At 55.7% G+C, this 20,641-nt stretch overlaps 6 protein-coding genes across 6 annotated transcripts; 3 read left to right on the top strand and 3 right to left on the bottom strand.

The window, feature by feature from the left end:
• Positions 1 to 152: 152 nt before the first annotated feature.
• Positions 153 to 3,180, top strand: N7459_000538 (SANT/Myb-like DNA-binding domain-containing protein; the record flags this gene model as incomplete). The annotated part of the gene is made up of 4 exons (XM_056939723.1): positions 153 to 300; positions 527 to 1,874; positions 1,929 to 3,074; positions 3,135 to 3,180. The coding sequence occupies 4 exons, from the start codon at positions 153 to 155 to the stop codon at positions 3,178 to 3,180; spliced, it is 2,688 nt and encodes an 895-aa protein (XP_056804003.1).
• Positions 3,181 to 3,817: 637 nt separating this feature from the next.
• On the bottom strand, positions 3,818 to 4,577 carry N7459_000537 (WSC domain-containing protein; the record flags this gene model as incomplete). The annotated part of the gene is made up of 2 exons (XM_056939722.1): positions 3,818 to 4,197; positions 4,286 to 4,577. 2 exons carry the CDS (start codon positions 4,575 to 4,577, stop codon positions 3,818 to 3,820), a joined length of 672 nt encoding a protein of 223 aa, XP_056804002.1.
• Positions 4,578 to 5,953: 1,376 nt separating this feature from the next.
• Positions 5,954 to 7,753, top strand: cps1 (Gly-Xaa carboxypeptidase; the record flags this gene model as incomplete). The annotated part of the gene is made up of 2 exons (XM_056939721.1): positions 5,954 to 6,306; positions 6,379 to 7,753. 2 exons carry the CDS (start codon positions 5,954 to 5,956, stop codon positions 7,751 to 7,753), a joined length of 1,728 nt encoding a protein of 575 aa, XP_056804001.1.
• A 1,324-nt stretch (positions 7,754 to 9,077) lies between these two features.
• On the top strand, positions 9,078 to 10,475 carry N7459_000535 (uncharacterized protein; the record flags this gene model as incomplete). The annotated part of the gene is made up of 1 exon (XM_056939720.1): positions 9,078 to 10,475. One exon carries the CDS (start codon positions 9,078 to 9,080, stop codon positions 10,473 to 10,475), a length of 1,398 nt encoding a protein of 465 aa, XP_056804000.1.
• Positions 10,476 to 11,586: 1,111 nt separating this feature from the next.
• gta1 (glutaminase GtaA) lies at positions 11,587 to 13,989 on the bottom strand (the record flags this gene model as incomplete). Its single annotated transcript, XM_056939719.1, has 7 exons — positions 11,587 to 11,659; positions 11,717 to 11,852; positions 11,908 to 12,051; positions 12,100 to 12,302; positions 12,357 to 13,380; positions 13,441 to 13,733; positions 13,796 to 13,989. The coding sequence occupies 7 exons, from the start codon at positions 13,987 to 13,989 to the stop codon at positions 11,587 to 11,589; spliced, it is 2,067 nt and encodes a 688-aa protein (XP_056803999.1).
• A 3,462-nt stretch (positions 13,990 to 17,451) lies between these two features.
• Positions 17,452 to 20,166, bottom strand: anxc4 (annexin ANXC4; the record flags this gene model as incomplete). The annotated part of the gene is made up of 2 exons (XM_056939718.1): positions 17,452 to 17,754; positions 17,848 to 20,166. 2 exons carry the CDS (start codon positions 20,164 to 20,166, stop codon positions 17,452 to 17,454), a joined length of 2,622 nt encoding a protein of 873 aa, XP_056803998.1.
• Between the last annotated feature and the right edge of the window lie 475 nt (positions 20,167 to 20,641).

Raw genomic sequence — 20,641 nt, 5'->3', positions numbered from 1 at the left:
GCTCATCGAAGGGCATCTGGGGTATCTCAATTCAATATTCACATTAGTCTTTATTGTTATTTGACCTCGAGGGGCACTCTAACGACCCAAAGTCGATATAAATCTGCGCGTGCAGGTGGACTCCGAACGCGGCCACACATTCACCGCCCCCCATGGCGCGCGCGGCGGGATCAACTCCGCCACCCCGCCGAGTGACCAGGAGCCAGGCTCAGGTAGAAACTCCCCGCTATCAAAGTTCGAATGCCTTTGCTGCGAAGAGTGCAAATGGACAAACGGGTAAAGGTGGATCTAAAGATGATCGTGAGTCTTATTCCGTTCCTCATCACCTGAGGCCTGAAATCGATCTTCCGATCGCATCTCGCCATCTATAAGCTTGTTTCGCTCCCCTGCACATACATGTGTACTTGATTTCCTTGAATGCAGCATGCGGTCTCTCCCATATCCTTTTGTTCTTTGCCTTTGCCGTATCGACAGCTCTCATTTATTTCCCTTGTTCTTGAATGGCGAACAATCCTGACCTTTTTAGGACTGGGCATTGTGGCTGAAGAATCGCCCACCAAAGTGGATCGAGCCACTTCAAAAGATGAGACAGCTGTGGTCCTTGAGTCCCCTGAAACTCAGGAAGGACACAGCAAGCTCTCCGGCACAACAGTCTTCAACCAAGACTCTGAGGATGAGTCTGAAGATGGGGAGCTCAACGCCCTCTCGGTGGTGGATGAGCTTCCAGATCTACAGCAGGCTGCTGCTGGCTTCTTGAAGATTCTCGTCTCTGGCTCGGCAGACTCCAAGAGCATTCTCGATGCTGCAAAGCGCTTGAAAGACCCAAAGAACACCGAGAAGAAGCGGCTCAAGTCTCACACCAAGAAGCTAGTCGACCGGATGAAACAGTTCGGCCCCCAGACGTTTATTGATGTTGACCAAATCCAACGTCTTGTTCCCACCATATCGTCGAAACACAGCGATCGGCCGTGGAGTCCATTGCCCGTACTGCACAGTGCCAATTGTGCTCGGCTCGCTCTGGAACTACTTCTGGCTACAGCCGGTTCGGAGTCTTCAAACCAAATCATTCGGAATCTCGAAACCCAATTTCCAGCCCCTTTCATGGATCGCATGGCGGACAGCTCTCGGTCTACATCGGCCGGAGCAAGTGCAGCTGAAGCCGCGACGTTTGAGCTCGCGCTCGAGATCCGCACCCAGTTTTTCATCATGGAGCTCAGCCGACGCGCGAATGAAGAAGGCTTTGACCCAGCTTCCATCTTGAGAGGTGTCTTCTACCACGACCTTGCACTAGACGATGAAGAATTAGACCCCGGATCTCTGCGGGGGTTCAAGCTAGCAGGTACCTTTGAAGATGAGAACGGTCATCTCCCGGATCGCTTTCAGGATGCTGTCACCGACCGGTTTGCGGAGCTGGAGGCGGGCTTAGTCGATGAGGACGGCCTCCACAATGCTAAAGCTCTGGCCGCTGCATATCCGTGGACACGCGTTCTTGTACGCACCGCCCGCTTCGTCCACGTCAGGGAGAAGGAAATCAAGCGGGACCTGCAAATACAGCCCGACTTTGACGATATCCAAGCTGCGATTGTGAGACAAATCAGACTTCGCGATGATCCAGACTCGCTATCCACCCCAGAACGACGATCGTCGACGACCCCTCAGTCCAGAGAACCTCTATCCCAGCCACCACAGACTCGAGAGGACCAGAGCGCTAGTAGAGAACACATTAGTGCAACACCTGAACCCTCTAGGGAATCTGGGATCTCCGTCCCCGGTCCCAGCGGAACTCCAGCAAGGTCTGTTGAACAACGAACTCCAGTGAGCAACAAGAAGCCGCCATTAGCTCAAGGATCCCCACGACGGAAGTCACTCAAACAGTATGTTTAATCTCGAGCAATATATTCTGTGCGATCACTAACTTTCAATCCAAGCCGCTATCTGGCCCAAGAATCAATGCTCCGCGTCGGGCAACGTCTTGGGAGCCGTCAGCAACAGGACCTCTCTGCCCTGGAGTCACAGCCAGCCGATGGAACTGCTGGTGAGCATAATGCTGCCGTTCCGCAGCTGAACGATCCTTCAAACTCCAATCCAAGTGGCAACCGCGAGGAAGTCCCTGAATCTCCTCAGCATAACAACGCGAGCTACGCTGATTTCGCAGACGATGCAACCTTGCAACCACAGGAGGAATTGGATCTTCGTGGTTCCGTTGAAGAATCAACAAGCCCTCCCGGCTCAGCCAGGATCAATCAGGTTAGCCACCGCGGTCTCTTCTTCGATTCTCCCGGCAAATCCCGCAATCAGGCCGCACCGTCTAGTCAAGGTGCCCTACAGAAGGACCAGGCACATCGTCGACACATCTTGGACCGCCAGAACGATGCCCGGAGAGTCTCTCCTATAAACTCCGATGTGGACTCTCAGGAAACCCAAAGGCAACGGGATCAGACCAAGCTCGTAGGCTCCCGAAAGCGCCCACGCTCCGTTTCTCACAGCGAATCTAGCGATGATGCATTCGATCGAGACGAGCGTGCTGGGGATGATTCTAAGGAGCGATTAAAAGCACGGGCGGCACGAGAGGAGCGTCGCGTCCGCCAGCGCACAGCCGCCAGCGAAGATGCTGAAGACCAACTCCGGCAGACCCTGGCTGCTAGTCAGATTCGACCGTCAAGCCAAGTGGTGACTTCGAGCCAGGCCGCCGCGCATGAGACCCGCCGAGCTCCCATCACCACTGCCCCCCTCCCGAATCCTGCGCCTCTTCCGGCTTCAGAGCCAGCCCCAGCCGCAAGAACTCTACCTCTTACTGCCCCGACCCCCCAGACTGCCTGGGCAATCCAGAACGCTATCCCACCTCATGGATCGCCCCCTGGTGTGCGCCTCCATGTTGGGCGTCTGCGGTGGACTGCCGAAGAAGACGAGCGCCTCATCCACCTCATCGAGCGATGGGGCCCGGCGTGGGCCAAAATCGAAAGCGCGGACGCCCTCTGTCCCCGAGAGAACGGAGGTCCCAAGTTCCGGCACCGACCCAATCTCCAAGTCAAACTCAAGGATCGGGCGCGCAATTTGAAGCGCATGTTTCTCAGGTAAGAACTGTTGATGTTTCGATATCTCTGGCTACGGTATGGCTAACATGTTGCCCATAGGGAAGGGAGAGATCTTCCTAAGCATTTTGATAGTGTCACCGGCTAGGCACGTCACCTCTATCGGGGTTATGCTAATGACACCTTACTCTTTGGCGGGCGTTTGTGTTTCGCGCGCACAATTGGAATTGATGGACACGGCGCTGGGGTTCCGGTTATCTTTTTGGCTGTAGTCTGGCTCTTCGGTGTGGACATCTGGTTCTTTTGGCAATGTTACGGTGCTTCTTTCGGGATGGCTTCTCTACATATTGATACCCAGCCGCGCTTGCAGCTAATCAAGTCTGTTTTGTTTTCGACGATTGAGAATTTCTCAATGTGCTTCCTCGCGTATACATTTCTCCTGTACATCTCGCGTCGTGTACATGTTCTTGCCCTGAGGATACCAAAGTCCATTTGGTGCGCTATGTCTTTTCTTTATAAAGTAGGTGATAAGTACAAGGTCCACCAGGAACCTCGAAATGAACGTATGCAATGTATGTAACCGCCAAATCCACATCAAACGGATAACCCCCGTCAACCCGCCCGCGGGCTCGTGTACCACCAATTAAACCCATCCCCGTTCGCTCCGGAGAACGCGAACGGGCATCTCATGTCTCGCATATACCTATACAGGAGCATACAGCATACTGAGATGTCGTACAATGCAGTTCAGTCCAGTGACAAGCCCTCGCAATGGCAGTACCGCTTTACAGCAGCAGCAAGCCGAGGCCGGCAACCAGAGCGCCAGCAACGGGGCCTGCGCGCAGCACGTCGGCGGCGTTGGCGGTCGTGGACGGCGAAACGGTGGAGGTCACTCCGGTGGCGGCGCTGGAGGACCCAGCGGTCTTGCCGGCGACGCTACTGGAACTGGTCTTGGTGGCCGCGGAGCCGCTGGCAGCGGTGAGGATGGCTGTGGGAATGGCGCTGGGGTTAACGTTGGTCACGACAACGGCGCCGCCGCCGGTCGCGGTGCCAGTCGTGGTGGACTTTTCGTCGCCCTTGCTGCTGCTGCTGTCATCGCTGACACTGCCGTCCACGGCGGAGTATTCACCGGTGGTCAGGACGGTGTAAGCGTCATCGCCGCCGCCTGTGCAGGATGTATTAGCTTATCTGGTTCGGTGTAGCTATGCTTGTGCGCCTATGACACGGCACAACAATGGGATTATGCAACGTACACTTATCCTCAGGGAAGCCAGCGCATTCAGTGTTGCACTTGGTTTCGCTGAGCTTGGCCGACTCCGCGGGCGCAGAGTTGGAGCAGCCACACTTGTTGCCCGTCAGAGCGGCGTACCGGTAGGCATCTTGGGAGCACTTGTCGATGCAGTAGCCTGTCGACTGGAAAGTGTACACGCTGAGGGAAGTCAGATCCGGCACGGTGGCGTAGCAGCCGAGCCTGTCACGCTCCGAGTCGGCTGCTACTAACGGCAGGGCCAGGATGAGAGTTGTGAGTAGCTGCTGGGGGCGCATCGTTGCCGCGGAAGGGTCTTCAGCTGAAGGAGAGGGGGAAATATACGGCAGGTATAGGCCACAAAGAAGGGCGCCTCTGCTGGAGAGAGTAGGAGTATACAGAGGTAATGAAAGGCGTCGCGGATACGGAATGCGAAGATGAACGAGGGCACCAGCGAACAATGCGACGGGGATGAGAATAAGAAGAAACAAGAAATATGAGGGAATCAGCGCAGGGTCAGAGGGGAAACAGTTTCACGTAGAAGGCTCTGATATGATTGTTCCACAGTTGGTTCGGCCCCCAGACCCTGCGAGGCTAAGAAGCAACCGCTTGGATCCAGGAACCCGCCGCCCCATATCACCTCCAACCAGCATGTCCGCATATCAATCCGCCTCAAACGGCAAACGCAGGCGATGTCATTGTGAGGTACTGTTGGAAGGGCCTGAAACGCTTCATTGGCTCGGTGGCCTAGCGACCCATCGATCGACTCGATCGTCGTTCCCCGGAATTTCCTTGTGTCTCTCTTTCCCCTTTCTTTTGCGACAGACCCGCGGCCGCGGAGACGCCGTCGGCGAGTGGATTGCCACAGTTGGGTTGGGTCGGTGGAATTCCCGATTCTGCGATTCTTCTTGTCAAAAGGAACCGAGGGCGTGTGGAGAACGATGGGGGCCTCGCTGCATTTTTGAGGCCCCTTCAATCGCTGCGTTTTCCTTAGCAGCCGAACAACAGGACCCCTTTCGTGGTGTTTAGAGTGCTGAGTGGCGGAGACAAGTCGAGCTATTTAGGTTGGGTGGTTAGTGGAGTGCATGCCTTGAATAGAAGTGAAGTCGGAGTTCGACGGGTGTCGAGTGAAAGAGGATTCCGCGAGCGAACTTGGTGGGAAAAGGCGGACATTGCAACCACCCGAGTCACTTCTGCCACTCCGTTCTTCCTGCTTTCATGGCAGATCAGGTTGCGATTCTCGTTTCCTCGTTCCACGCGGTTGCTTAGCCTCGTCCCTTGGTTCCACTGCCCCGTGAACTAGTGAACCGGCTATATATGCTCGCTCGGCTTCTCGCCAGACATGCTGATGTCCATGTTGATGTCGCTGTCGACGCCAACGCAGCCCGCAGGGACATGCAGAGCACATATTCCAGCCCATCACAACCATATCTCCCAAGCCATATCTCAACATCTCCACCCAGCGGCACCCATTGCCGACCGTCGTCGGCAAACGCAACGACCTGCCGCTTGAGGGAAATCAGCAGCGGCGGCGGCGCCCGCCGCGCGTGAGGGGAAGATAAGATGGCGCCATGGCGCCATTCGGAGGTGCTTTAAACCTCGCCGACCTCGCGATGCGGGCGATTCTGCACTATTCAACCCAAGTTTGTATGGTGACCCCTGCAGCAATTGCACCATGAAAGCTCTCGCCCTCCTCGGACTGGCCTCGCTGCCGTCTGCCCTCGCCCTGAACATCCCCGCGCAGCAGCAGCTCTTCCCCGACGGAGGTGCGTCCCGCCATGCCGCCGTGAAGTCGTCCGGACGCGAGACCTGCCCCCAGGCACCGAAGGTGGCGGCACCCAATGACGGGTTACACTCATCCCTGACCTTCCTCAAGGACGAGGCCTTCCGCGCTCGCCAGGCCACTCGACTTTCACGGGCAGTGCAGGTGCCCACCACCGTTGGTGATTACATGACAGATCCCTACGATGAGGCATTCGAGCCGGTGGTACAGTTCCAGGACCTGTTGAAAGAGCTTTTCCCATTGGTGTAGGTGTTGAGGTGTCAAAGAGATAAATACAGACACGGAATGATGTCGAGAGCTAATCCATGACCACCCAGCCACGCCCGTGCCGAGATCGATCACATCAACCGACTCGGCCTCGTTTTCACCTTCCGCGGCGTCGATACCACCCGCAAGCCATTGCTCTTCATGGCACACCAGGATGTTGTCCCGATCGATGACCCGGCGGACTGGACACATCCGCCCTTCGCTGGTGTCTTCGACGGCGAGTGGATCTGGGGTCGTGGCGCCAGCGACTGTAAGAACGTGCTGATCGGCCTGATGTCCGCACTGGAAGATCTTCTTTCGCAAGACTGGCGTCCGCAGCGCAGCGTTGTGTTGGCATTCGGATTCGACGAAGAGTCGCACGGATTCCTAGGCGCGGGCTCGATCGCCCCGGCTCTCGAGAAGAAGTATGGCAAAGACAGCTTCGAGTTCATTCTGGACGAAGGCGGCATGGGTCTCCAGAGCCTGGGCGGCGAGTCTGACGCCGCGGAGGAAATCGTGTACGCTCTGCCGGGCGTCGGCGAGAAGGGTAGTCTGGACCTTGTGATGGAACTGGCGGTGCCTGGTGGACACAGCTCCATCCCGCCGGCACACACAGGTATCGGGATCATGTCTGAGATTATCTATCAGCTGGAGCGGCAGGAGCTTTTCTCGGCTTGGTTGGATCCCTCGCATCCCTCCTACGGAATGCTTGCGTGCCAGGCTCGCTACTCCCCGGAGCACGTCGAGTCGTGGCTAGCCGATAAGCTGGAGGCGGGTGATGCGGCGGCGCTGGGCGAGGCCGTCGCGCAATCCCGTGGTGCGGCTGTCCGCTACACGCTGCAGACCTCCCAGGCCGCCGATCTGTTCAACGGCGGTGTCAAGACGAACGCTCTGCCGGAGAAGATCTCTGCGGTGGTGAACTACCGCGTCGCCCTGCACCAGACCCCCGAGCAGCTGCGCGAGCGCGCCGTGCGTCTCATCCGCCCGATCGCCGAGAGCCACAACATCACTCTGCATGTCGCATTCCCTGACGTGGCCGACTCTCGCGAAGGCCCAGGGGATCGCACCCTCACGCTCTCGCCACTGAGCAAGCCCCTGGTCCCGGCCCCAATCTCACCCACCGACCCGCTCTCCTCGAAGGTCTGGGCACGCTTCTCCGGCGTCGCACGAAGCGTCTTCGAGTCGCACCCCAACCCCCTCGCCAAGTCCCAGTCCCAATCCAAGTCCGCCTCGTCGCCGACCGTCGTCGTGACCGGTGACATCATGACCGGAAACACCGACACGCGGTTCTACTGGTCTCTGTCGGAGAATATATACCGCTGGAGCCCTTCGCGCGCGGGCGGCTCGTTCAACATCCACACCGTTGACGAGCGCATCCGACTTGATGTGCATCTGGAGGCAATGATGCTTTACTACGGTGAATTTCCACTCTCTTCCCTTTTTTAACATCAAGAGCCTTCGCTGACGTGGCTCGACTGCTAGACTTGATCCGCTCGTTCGATGACTGGGACGAGAGCTCCGTATAAACGCTGCGCTCGGGAAGCGCTATCGTGAGCCATTGGGTATTGATTGGACAAAAGCGTCAGCATAGACAAAGGGGATGCTTCCTAGCATTCGCCAGCATTCACCTTTTTGGGGTGTATCTACATATCAGTCCCGATCTTGCCATACAGACTAAATAACCCCGCCACTTGCATGCCGGGCCTTTGAATGTACATACATATCATTCTCTTGATACATTCTCCACTAGGTCCCCCTTTTCCGTCAGAGGGAGCTTGTCGGTATCACTACTGTTATCATGAGCCGTCTCGCGAGATATGGTGCCTATTTCTGTAGGAATTTCCCTATCAAAAAGTGGCTGCCATAGGGCTTCGAGGTCTGGATGGCCATGCAGGTGAAAGACGGTGGCGGTGCTCAAAAGAGACGCCAAGCGGCCGATCAATGGTGTGATAGAAGGAATCAGGTTCAGATTCGACGTCAGGATTGACGAACATCTCGCGGTGGCGTGTGCCAGTGATTGGACGACGGCGGGTGAAGCTATACTATGAGCTAATCCGACCCGATCACCTTGGAATCTTGGAATAGCGGTCGCACCAGCACAAACCAGGGCTACAGCTGGTCATCATCCGGGGTTGCCAATGCTATCATTGTGGACCCTTTGTTTCCGTTAGATGAATGATCGCCGATCGGACTTGAGCTGCCTGGACCCTTGGAACGTTGCTGTCCGGTCGAACACACGGTTGACGCAGCAAGAACGGTACATCGCATCGCAGTAATTGCGCTACCTCGCCCATGCCCCAATCGTCATACTCGCCTGGCAATTTTCGCGTAGCCTGCAGTCGGCCATACGAACGTATCGCACGTTGAGATCGGATGCTATTTCGTGTCGTGCATAAGGCTGATAGGGATCTCCGTATCCTTGGTGGCGCTAGTATGACGACACCCGATGTCATCACGGCATTTGCCCTGATCCATCTCCATTCCCCACACCATCTCCAAGCTAACGACAAGCTCCCATTGCGGAATCAACCAGATCGATTTGCTGATGCCATCGATTGCATCCCTGAATTCGCGGGGCAACGTCATCTGCCGGGAGGAAGGTGTCGTCATTGTCTTGCCCGATGAACTAACTATATAGTCGCTGCCATGCGCCGGCCAGTTGCTCAATATCAATTCATCCATTGCAAACAATCGCACTTTTCACTCTTACAAGCTCTGCTGCATCCAACTCTCCCACTCGATCTCAAACCCATCACCCATCAACGTCATCATGTCGAACATCATTCACAAGGTCAAGGACACTCTCTCCCATAACGGTGGCCACTCTTCCTCGCATGCCACTGGCAACACCTACGACTCCAGCAAGTCTTCCAACTACGGCCCTCATGACAGCAATGTCGCCAACACTGCCGACCCACGCGTGGACAGCGACCACACTACCACGGGCACCACTGGTTTGACTGGCGGTACCTACGACTCGAACCGTTCATCCAACTACGGTCCTCACGATAGCAACGTTGCCAACGCTGCTGACCCCCGTGTCGACAGTGACCACAGCCGTGCTCACCATACTACGACGGGCACCACTGGCTTGGCTGGCAACACTTACGACTCGAACCGCTCGTCCAACTACGGTCCTCACGGTAGCAACGTTGCCAACGCCGCTGATCCCCGAGTTGATAGCGACCGCAGCCGTGCTTCGCGCCACCAGACTCACCCCACTGCCACTACCGGCACTACTGGCTTGACCGGAAACACCTATGACTCCAGCCGGTCGACCAACTACGGCCCTCATGATAGCAATGTCGCCAACACTGCCGACCCACGCGTGGACAGCGACCACAGCCGTGCTCACCACACTACCACGGGCACCACTGGTTTGACTGGCGGTACCTACGACTCGAACCGCTCGTCCAACTACGGTCCTCATGATAGCAACGTTGCCAACGCTGCTGACCCCCGAGTTAACAGCGACCGTTCCTCTTACAACACTACTGGCAGCACCTACGGCTCCAACACCCACGGCGCCAACGCCTACAACTCCGGTCTCTCCTCGAACCGCGGCCCTCACAACAGCAACATCGCCAATACAGCCGACCCGCGTGTCGACAGTGACCGCGACGGCCGCGCTGCTTATGGCTCCACGGGCAACACCTACGGCGTCAACGCCTACGACTCCACGCGCTCCTCCAACTACGGTCCCCACGACAGCAACGTCGCCAACGCTGCCGACCCTCGCGTCGACAGTGACCGCAGCGGCGCTTCCGCTGCCCGTGGCAGCACCGGTGGCATCTCGCAGCACGCATCCACGTCCTCGCCCGCCACAGGCCCAGCCTCCTCCACCGCCGGCCCGCACAAAAGCAACGTGACCAACCAAGCCGACCCGCGCGTCGACAGCGACCTAAGCAAGGCGAACGAGGGCCGCTTCGCCCGGGACGTGAACAAGAGCAGCCTCGGCGGCGCGGGCGTCATGCACCTCAGCGGCAGCGGCGACGGCGCGCCCACGACGACCAAGACCTTCGAGCAGGCGCAGGAGGCCGGCGCCGGCAGCAGCTACGCCAGCAAGAAAACGGCTGGCCCGCACAAGAGCGATGCCGCAAACAAGCTCGACCCCCGCGTGGACTCGGATCTGGATGGCTCCAAGACGATTGGGTCCCAGCGTGCGTAGGGAGGGTTATGGTTGTACGATAGCGATCTGGCTTATGATGTGAATTGTTCATGATGATGACGATTGGGACTTATGACTTCTGTTGGATTTTCCGGGCTGCGGATGTTTCTGCTTGGATTTATGTGCCTGGTAGCATAATACACGCTGATCGATTACTTTCACCATAAGTTTCCCGTAAGGATCCATATTCTAGTCATCTCATAAGGCGCTCGGAGATGGATTGTCTATTTATTTGCTGACTTGAAGCAATGTCTACGGATAAAATGCCTTGATAGGATTCCTCGCTACACAGATTACTGCGAATGATGTGGTCGTCCCCTATACAACTTCGACGATAAAACAATCTCAACAGTCGAAAAAAAAAAAAAAAACACATCCTTCCAGTAATAATAACAGGTTAAGAGCCCGGTTGTTCCCCTACCAGACACCATACACAGACCTCATCTCGCAGAGCCCTGATCTAACATAAAAAATGGCGCCCTGAACGGGTCGCTCAGCCACCCCTTCTTCGGCACCTCTCTACCCACCAACCTTTTGGATGATGTCTCTACACGAGACAAGCCTATAAATACCTCCAGCACAGCAGACATATACGCTGAATCGACTCGGAATGTTTCCCACGTACAGTCGAATATTTACTCAAAGCCTCAAGGGGAGAAGAGGCTCTTGACCTCCCCGAGTCGGACCCCGAAGATCCTGACTTCACGCCACCTGCCACGCTCTGTTGTCGATCCGATCTGAGCAAACGGGTTAAGACTACTGGTGAACGAGACAGAGCGTAAAGGCGTTCATTCAGGACAAACTCCAATCGAGTAGGTATGCACAAGAGCCCCAGGGCCAAACGAGGGAATCCCGGGAATGGCCCAACACAATCGCACAACGAACAAGTAACCGTGGATCCTTGCCAATGCGGTGCTATGGATGGAAAGGGTATCAAGAATGCAAAAATAGGTACATGCTCTCGAGCCTTCAGAAGCGAGCGGATGACGTCCAGCGCGTCGCCGAGACCACAAACGTCCGATGGAAAAATGTCGGTCGGGTGGCTGGGCACTAGGTAGATAAAAATGGTATGTAAGAATAAATGCACAAGAAGCGAAAGTCGCGGCCTTGATCATCCGGTGACGAGGAGCGGGGCGAAGGAGCCGCCGATCACAGGACGAGCGATGAAGGTGTTCACAGGGTAGCTGAAACAGGTTAGCCATGCGCTTTGGAATGGAATGACCGGTTGGATAGAAACTTACTCTCCTGAAACGGTGTCGTAAAGGTCAGTCAGGGGCTGGTTGGTTGGGGTCTCATTAATCCACGTTGCGATATCCTTGAAGAACATGTCGCGGGTTTGCACCGAGGCAATGGCGGCAGAAAAAGATTGCCAATCAGCTATTGTCATGTTAGTCGACTGATAAACTGCAAGGCGAACTATTGATGAACGTACACTTGGTGTAGGCGTGGCGTGTGTCAAGAGGAACACCGTACTTGTTTTCGACAGTTGGGTAGAAGGCACTCTGGATGTCATAAACAGACTGCGGCACCAGGTTGAGGCCGAGCTGAGCATCAGCGTAGAGATTGTAGAGCAGACCTGAATACAATCAGTCAACTGGAATTCGACCGGGGGAAGAAAACGTACCGTGGCTGCTGGCATTGTTGTAGTTTAGCATGGTATGTGGTGGGTTCGTGTCATTGTTGATAGCGAGAACCTGCCACTTGGCGATGTAATCCTTGGCAATGCTGGAATAGTTGGCAGCATCGGCAGTGTGTCCAGTCTGATTCGCAATGACAGCCATGGCCTGGATGCCGACCATGCCCTTCAGAGCCAGGTTGGTTTGATTGCTAATTATGCTGGTTAGTCATTGAACAATAAACCGATAACCAGTTGTTACTCACGCGAGAGAACCAGCAAAATCGTCAGTAGAAATCTGGTTAGCTGGGTACAGAGCCTCCTCCACCAGATATCCAGTCCATTGCTTGAGGAGGTTGTAGCGCTGAGTCAAGTAGTCGACGTTGTTGGCCTTCTGGGCATACGCCAAGGTCATGATGATCATGTTGCCACATTCCTCCAAAGGCATCTCCTCGTCTTTGCCGTCATTGTGACCGGTAGCGTTGGGGTAGCTCGATCCAATATCATGCATAGCATATGTGTTGGGGTACTTGCCCGATTCTTGGTTGTCATACAACGGATCAAGCACGAGCTTGAGGTACTCGGGGTTGGCGTACAGGAAAAAGGGGTAAGCCGGGAATGTAACATCGACGGTGTTCATGTTTCCATCGGATGAGATCTCCTTCAGGAACAGGTATGTGGTCTTCTCCGTGCCGCACAGTTGAGTAGCACCAAATACCTGTCGGGCCGACAGGGAAGTAAGCGTGACATAATTATCACCTCCGAGAGCCGAAGCGTCACTCGACACCTTGCTGTCAAATGAGCTAGAAAGGGAGCTGGACTCGCTGTAGTCCTTGTGGAAGAAAGTGACCGCAGCCAAGTCAGTATCGAAGTAGCTCTTCCACAGTGACTGCACGGGGCTGTACGATCCAGAACCCTCATACTGAACGGCCTCATCCTGGGTCAAACCGAGCGAGAAGAGCGTGCTGACGGGAGACGAGCTCACTTTGCCCAGATTGGATGCAAATCCGAACACTGGCCAGTCGGAGGAGATAGCCCGATAGTTGGTATCCGCGGTGTTAGCCAGCGTACCGTTGCTGGAGAACTGGCTGCGGACGACAGTATCCTCACCCGATTGGTAGGTCACGCTGGAACTATCATCGGTGGACCAGTACCAGTAGCCCCACTCGGCTTGCTGGTTGATTTCGGAGAATGCCAGTTGAGTCTGTCGGTACACTTTGTGGTATGCAATCCCTTCGCTAGTACCATAATCCCACTGTGCAATGGCGTTGCGATCTCCCGACACCCATTCTGCGCCAAGTCAATTTTCTGGATTACTTATGCTGGAGGGAAAGAAGACGCGGTACTCACCGGCTGAGATATCGGCGTAGACTTGCACGTCATGCTCACCGCCATCCAAAGAAGACACTTCAACATCCAAATAGGTGAAGACGAGTGATTGACGTTTGAAATCATCGGGCGTAATTGGGGACAAGAACGTGATATTCATCTCCACCAAGCCACCAACATTCATAGTGAAAATGCTTTTACTTGAGGTGTACTCAAATGCCGTCTGGTTGACAGTCGTCGATCCAGGCAAGCCCATCCAAGTATAAGCTTTGCCATCGACTCGAATCAGACCGCACCACCCAGTGACTTGGTTCCTGCTCACATGGAAACAAAATTAGCCACTGTTCTCGACAAGAACATCGCCAGAAGAACCTACTGCCAGAAGGTGGGCCATTGGCCAGCCAGGTATCCGCCATTTCCACCGTCACTCCCCGCGTCCTGCCAGGTACTCAAGTACGGCGACTTGACAGCTAGAGGCAAAGAGGGAGGCCGAGCAGGCGTGAAAGTCGACGCTGCTCCCACAGAGGCAGCGAGAGAAGCCACTACTAAACCAAGGCGATACAGCTGCATGGCGGCGATAGTTTGTCGGAAAGGATTGGACGGGATCACAACGATCAACCGGATTATTTATGTGTCGAAGAGGAGAGACAAGAGGAAAAATAAGATAACAATCGAGCTCCAAGAAAGTAAGCTGCAGGGCCGCTCGGTATGGCGGAGCAGGAAAGATCGGCGTTGTGTTTACTGGAATGCCAGGGACATTTTTATATTGAGCCCAGACCAATTTGAGAGGGGGTAGAGACCATAGGCCCCGTCCCCGGCCCACATACCAGAGTCCTCCCCTCCAGGGTGACGGTCGAAGCGGTTTAGTGTGATGGAGAACAGTGACTACCATGACCAGCAGACTTGCATGTGTAGTAGAAACCTCCGAGCGCGAGCGTCGGCTGATCCACCGTCAGTGCCCGAGTACAAGATCGCATGGGACCGCTCGGCGATATGGTAACGAAGGGTGAGGCGGACGTGAGGGGGGGGGGGCGTGCAGCAAGATTAGGATTGGGCAGGGGGAATTGAGGACAAGGAGAGCAGAAAGCCAATGGAGACCGGAGGGATGGTTCAGCTGGATCCTAGGCTAACTCCGAGAGCGAAGACGAATCGCGGTCAAGGAACAACATGCATATCGCCAGTCGCATGGAACAAGCAGCGGCCTATGCAGGATCGACAGGCAGTGGCGCTGGCGAGTGAGCGTAGCGTATTTAGCCTTTGGCTGCCGGGATTTGCAGGTGACTGAGCACACCGGAGGTTGCAAAATAAAGATGCGGAGAAAGTGAGCGTGGTGAGCGTGGGCTGGTTGAGAAAATGAAGACCAAGTGGGCTCGAGGTCCGGCGCCATGCACCTCCCACCTCGGCGAGAGACCTGGTTCGCAGGGAAAGAGCCGGGGTGGGCGTCGTGATGCCATCATGCGGCCCTCCCTCGGCAGGCAGTCGGCTTCGCTTGATGCTTGGCGATATATCAGGTCTCCATCGGGGTTTAGCGCCGGACGAATCTGCGGGGAAAATGGCGATCAACAGAGCACGGGATTCGAACGGCGTCGAGAGATATCGGGATTCATACAACATGGCCGTCGGCCAGCACGACATTTACGCTGAGAATCAGTCGTCATTAATCTCGGGGACCTGCAGCAGTAGTTAGGGTGTGGTACTCATGGTTCAAGTGTTCAAATCACAGACACTCCCCTTGCAGGACCAGTCCCCAAAACACGTCAGCTCGCGGTGTGCAACACGGACGGCCTCCCGATCGCAAGAGCGGCCTGCATGCAGCCAGTACCCCGTCTTGGCCCAAATGAGGTCGCGTGCCTGGAGTGTTCGGTACCCTGGGACTGCTCCACATCCTATTGGCAACCCTCCTTGCCGAGGGGATCGGCTGTGATACGTCAGCCTGCCAGTCCAGGAGAGATCAAGTCCATGCGAGTCTCCCATGCGAGATACTCAACTGTCATCACTAACCCTCCTAAGGGCAGAGAGCCGGTAGGTTCCTTGGTCGCCATGGAGGCGATTGGCGGGGCAAGTTGATGGGAAGAAATCCAGCAGAAATGGCTGATGAGGCGATGTAACATCTGAGGTCAGTGCGGGCGGCTATACTCCGGAGTGATATGCCTTTAGCACCACATCGCAAATCAACGACCAGTAACGGATCTATGCACGATATTTGCCGAATGTGCTCGGGAATACGCCTGCCTGGTTGTTCATCTATGACATAGCTGATTTGCAAATGTCAGACTTGCAGACTTACCGGAAGCGCCTTCTCTTCACCGACCACGCTACCCCATCTAGTTTGCAATATGACAGTGACAATTCAAGGGAGGATGCTGACCGCTTCTTAGCAAGCAAGGCGATTTTATTCAGTGTCTGTTTCAAACTCAACTTGAAGTTCGCTTATTGATGAGATATCCTTCCAAGGTCGGCGTATAGTTCCAAACACCTTAAACCCCCTTGCTATGTAGATGCAGCTTGCCATGCTGAGATCATGTTCAGATCACGATCAGAACGTGGCCACTCTGAGAGACAGGAAGCAAGACCTGCATGTCGTTATTGGTTGGCATGTTGCATGAAGCCCAGACTGACTCGGGCTACCTGCTGCAGAGACCCGATGTGGGTAGCAAGATGTAAAAGTAAAAGAGCTCGTTCGCAGGAATTCAACCCGGTAATAGTCCATTCACCCGATATTAAGCCGAAATCTGAAAAGTTGAGTCGTGATGAAGGGGTAGCAAGACCTGCCCATCCAGTGGATTTGAGATCTTGCGGTCAAGATGTGCGGGTTGGCCGCGGTGTAACGTGTAACCCTCCAATTTAGCCCTGGAAGAGAGCAAAGAAGCAAAAGTCCTTCCATTCATCAACCATGGAAAATCTTCAGCCGAGGCCTAGAGCCGTGGAAAAAGCAATCGCATCATGCTTCCCTCATGTGAGTATGCCAAACCGGAGAAACCTAGTCCGGCGTTACAACACTCTGCGATTGGCTTCATATCTGGTCTAGTATTTTATTTGGAGAGGAGAAATATTCAAATGGCCTTCTAGGCGAGCGTACACAAAATGGATATACAAATACCATAGACGTGCCTCGTCCTACTATAGCATATATGTACATATGTACATAGGTCCATGCGGACACCACCGATCGCGTCACTGCCGAATAGACAGGTACAGCTCGATATGATGAATCACATATTCCAGCAAGAGCAGACAAGTATGTATGTATGTGAGTGCATATGCAAGTGTACCTAGAACAGGTCGCACGACATAGGAATCAATATTTTTCTTCCTAGGCCATATGCAAAGGATATCGAGTCCTCATCCAGGACAGGCTCATAAATGGACATATTTACGCTAGAGGTACCTAGGTAAGCAAGTTAGGCGCCGGAAAGATCAAATGAGTCCTGGTCAGAGGTCTTAGTTGCTCCCAATGGGACGTTCTATGCTTGCACCATTTCTTCATTCTTTTTCGTGCTCAAGGTACATAGACAACAGGAGGTGATGTGATCATGGACGGTACCCCGCCTCACCCAAGCGGCGGTGGCTTAAGGCTAAGTTGTGCATTTCTTCTTGATATCAAACTGAGATGGAAGCCCAGACCTCATAGCGTCTACCTTGCAAGGATTTAGCCGACAACTTCTACCTCGTCACTCGGCAATCGGGAAAATCCCAACATTGACCGACTAACCTAGAAAACATGGCGCAATGGACCAAGGGTATTCACAATTTCCCTCCAGCAACAAAGCAGGAACAACCATACTAATGCACACGCTAGGTAATTCCCTCATATACACTAAACATTACCTGCAGCGACACATCCATGGATATGCGCCTAGTTCCCTATACCAACTTGCATAAGCATCCAACCCAACGATGTCACCGGCGAAGTCCGAGCCTCGACCGCACCAAGTATATCCTCCGCTCTCCGTCCGAGAGGAGACTCGGCAGATTCACTTTCGGATCCGGCCCTTCATGCTATCACGTCAGGTCGAGTACAAAGATGACCGACTATGCGGCCGAGCTGGAGCTCCGCGTCAGCTCGATACAGAACTCGCCCCACTCGCTTCCCCCGCTCGAAGTCATGATTTCTTCCGCGATAGCCTCCTCGACGCGCTCGCCGTACCGGCGTCGGTACTCCGTCTTGACCAGCTCCAAATGGCGCGGTTCCCAGTGCAGGCGGACGAGCCGGGAAATCAGCAGTTCGGAGCGCTCGCGGCCGGAACGCGATTCGCGCAGGGCTTGGTGAAGGAGTAAGGCGTCACGCATGGGGCGATTGATGGCGCCGTTGAGGATGTGGGCAAGGGTTTCTCCCTGGTGGAATTAGAGTTAGTTGGCACTCATTTCCCTCGCTTCGTCACGCCCCCCCCCCCCTTTGGTTCTTCCGTTCGCGCTGGGATGACATACCACGAGGTTGCGCGATTTGGCAATCATCGCGCGCGCAAAGTTCTGTCCGTATATACCGTCGTATGTGCGGAGCACCTCACGGAGATGCGTGTCGCTGCGCAGCACGATGATGTTGATCATCGCCGTCTCGCCGCCTTCCCGCGAGACGAGAGCGCGATGCAAGTCCGAGACATCTTGGCGGATAAGCCGCGCATGCAGGGGCTCTCGCTCGTCCTGGCGGCGTTCTTCCAATGCCAGCAGCACCGCCATGCGGAACTTGTCAGCCCGCAACTCGGAGCGCATGCAGCGCTCGAGACTGTTGCCGTAGCGCGTGTCCCGGAAGCAGTTCTTGATCTCCTGGATCGCGGCGTTGGAGCGACCGATCAGCGACTCGATGAGCAGTTCGCGGCGCGATGTGCCCGCCTGGTAGTAGCAGTTGGCCCAGTAGGCCTCGGACTCCCAGCGGCCGAGGGCCGTCGCATAGCACACTTTGCCAAAGGACGAGTTGCCCAGTTTCAGACGCAAGTGCTTGGCAAGGTTGATGCCCTTGCCGTGCATCTTAACTTTGTTCTTGTACTCCTGTCGCAACAATAAGACCTCGTCGCTGGTCAACCGCGGAAGCACCTGGATGATGGCCTTGTTATCGATATTTCGAGAGTGGTTGAGCGCAGACTGCATTGAGGACGCATCGGCACCGGCATCATAGAATGAGACCCGTTTTCTGCCGCTCGTGGGTGAGATCATGACCAGAGATTCACCCTTGGTCATAGACGAGGTTGAGTCGTGACGTCCGTGGGCACTTGTCCGGCTACGGCGTCTGTCATCTTTGCGGTCATCCCATTCCTTCTCTTTCTCCCTGGTCTTTTCTTTGCTGCTCCGGTAGCGGGTCTCTTTCTCGCTCGTCCTCGAGCTGCGCTTCTTTCGCCGCCCTGATTCGGAGTTCGAGGTGCCACCATCCAGTGGCTCTAGGTCAGAAATGTCCTCTTCACGAGTAGACGGAATGACGATCGGTGAAGGCATGGGAGATATGGACTGATAGGTACCATGGTAGGGCTCCAACAGCGGACTGGCGGGTGGGTGATGACCGGAAAGACCTCCATGAGCCCCAGCTACTGCCAGATTGTTGGCTGATGACACAGAATGACTATGAGAATGGCCACTTGTTCGCCCACCACCGGGAGTGATCTCCACGACTTGCGGCTGATGCTGTGATTTCTCCTGAAACTGAGGTTCGTGGCTATACCTATATGGATAGACAGTCTGCTGGGAATGTTTACCATACTGGTCTACCGGCTTGGCAAACTGCTCCTGCGGGGACGCAGTATACGGCTGCTTGGGTGTCGCCTTGGAAGTGTATCGGATATTAGGATCCACCTGTGCATACTGATATTGACCAGGGCTGGCATAGCCCGTATGCGGTGGATACGTAGCGTCGCTGGCAGAAGCCGTGCGATAGTGAGAGGGAGTATAAGCGCCAGTCGAAGCGTAGATGTTCGACTTTTGTGAGGATAAATCGGCGTAATGCGGCACGGGGAAGGACGGCGCGGTCGTCCCGGAGATATCGCCATTGCTCGAAGCTGGCGGGAACGCCCCCGGCATCATCGACGGCGCACCAGCCTGCGAAGGAGGCGGCACGAACCCCGGGCGCTCGCACTCAGGAATGGAAGCCCAGTCCGACTGTGTATCTGGGCGTGGAGGCAGGCGCGGCGCACCGGGCTGCGCGTGGAGGAAATGCGACGGCTGCGCATACTGGTATCTGCCAGGGCGTGCGTAACTCGGATGGCTTCCAGGCGTGTCGCCGTACGCCAGGCCATCATCGTCCGACTCCGAGTCCGAATCCACCAGCAGGCTATCACGACCACCAGGCGACGAGGGTCTCCGCTGATGCGATCGGCTCGGATAGTCCATCGGCCGAGCACGTCTCACGTCGCCCTCCGAGTCCGAATGCTCATAGCGATCCTCACGGCGCCGGCGCGCCTTCTCGCTATTCCGGTCGCGCCGTCTGCTTTCCTCGTCTTCCGAGTCCGAGCGTCTGACATCGTACCGCGCGGGGCTGCGAGGGGCGCGGGAAACGACATTCCTAGGCTCGTCCGAGTCCCGCAGGCGGCCTTCTTTCATCAACTTATACTGACGTTCAATTTCCGCCTCCTCATCCGAGTCGTAATGCCGAGAGGACTTGATGATCTCGACTCCCGGGGAGCGCGAGCGAGGACGAACACGCGCGGGCGAGGGCGAGGGCGAGGGGACTCGGCTGTCCCGCGATCGCGAGCGCTCGCGGCTGCGGCCTGGGGACTTAGATCGAGTGCGCGACCGTGGGTCGTGCACCTGGAGCGACGACATGTTCCAAGGTTCAACAGTGGGGGGGAGCCCCGGATCTGGAGATGTGTTTACCGGCAGCCAGAGTATACCTTCTCGGACGCCAAAGTGTCAGCGACGTCCACACAGCGGAAAGCTTCGTGGATTACAGACGTGAGAGCTCAGTTCAGTGCGCCAATCTGTGGGAGGCGGGGGAATGTCACGCGCGGGGCACCGTTCAAGCTTGATCTACGATCGCGTAGACATGAGGTCGCCCGTTGGTGTGGGATGAAAGAGCAGAGAGAGAAGGAGAGCGAGCGAGGAGGGTTTCGGTGGAATCACCTCGTGTTGCCTCGCGGCGCGCTTGAGGGAAAACCGGAACCTTCAGTGGTTCTGCACCTCCAGACGGCCCCCATGGAGCCGCTACCCGCAGGTTCTGATTGGCTCCCTGTAGGCGCTGGGCTCAGGATCGTCAGCTTCAGCCGCTCAAGCTAAATTCGCAGGGCCAAGGCGCCGAGCG

This window comes from Penicillium hispanicum (assembly GCF_028827665.1).
Source record: "Penicillium hispanicum strain IBT 35686 chromosome Unknown utg000001l_segment0_segment0, whole genome shotgun sequence".
NCBI classification, from domain to species: domain Eukaryota; kingdom Fungi; phylum Ascomycota; class Eurotiomycetes; order Eurotiales; family Aspergillaceae; genus Penicillium; species Penicillium hispanicum.
Note: the sequence above shows the minus strand (reverse complement) of the source record. Positions and strands in the feature narration are given on the sequence as shown.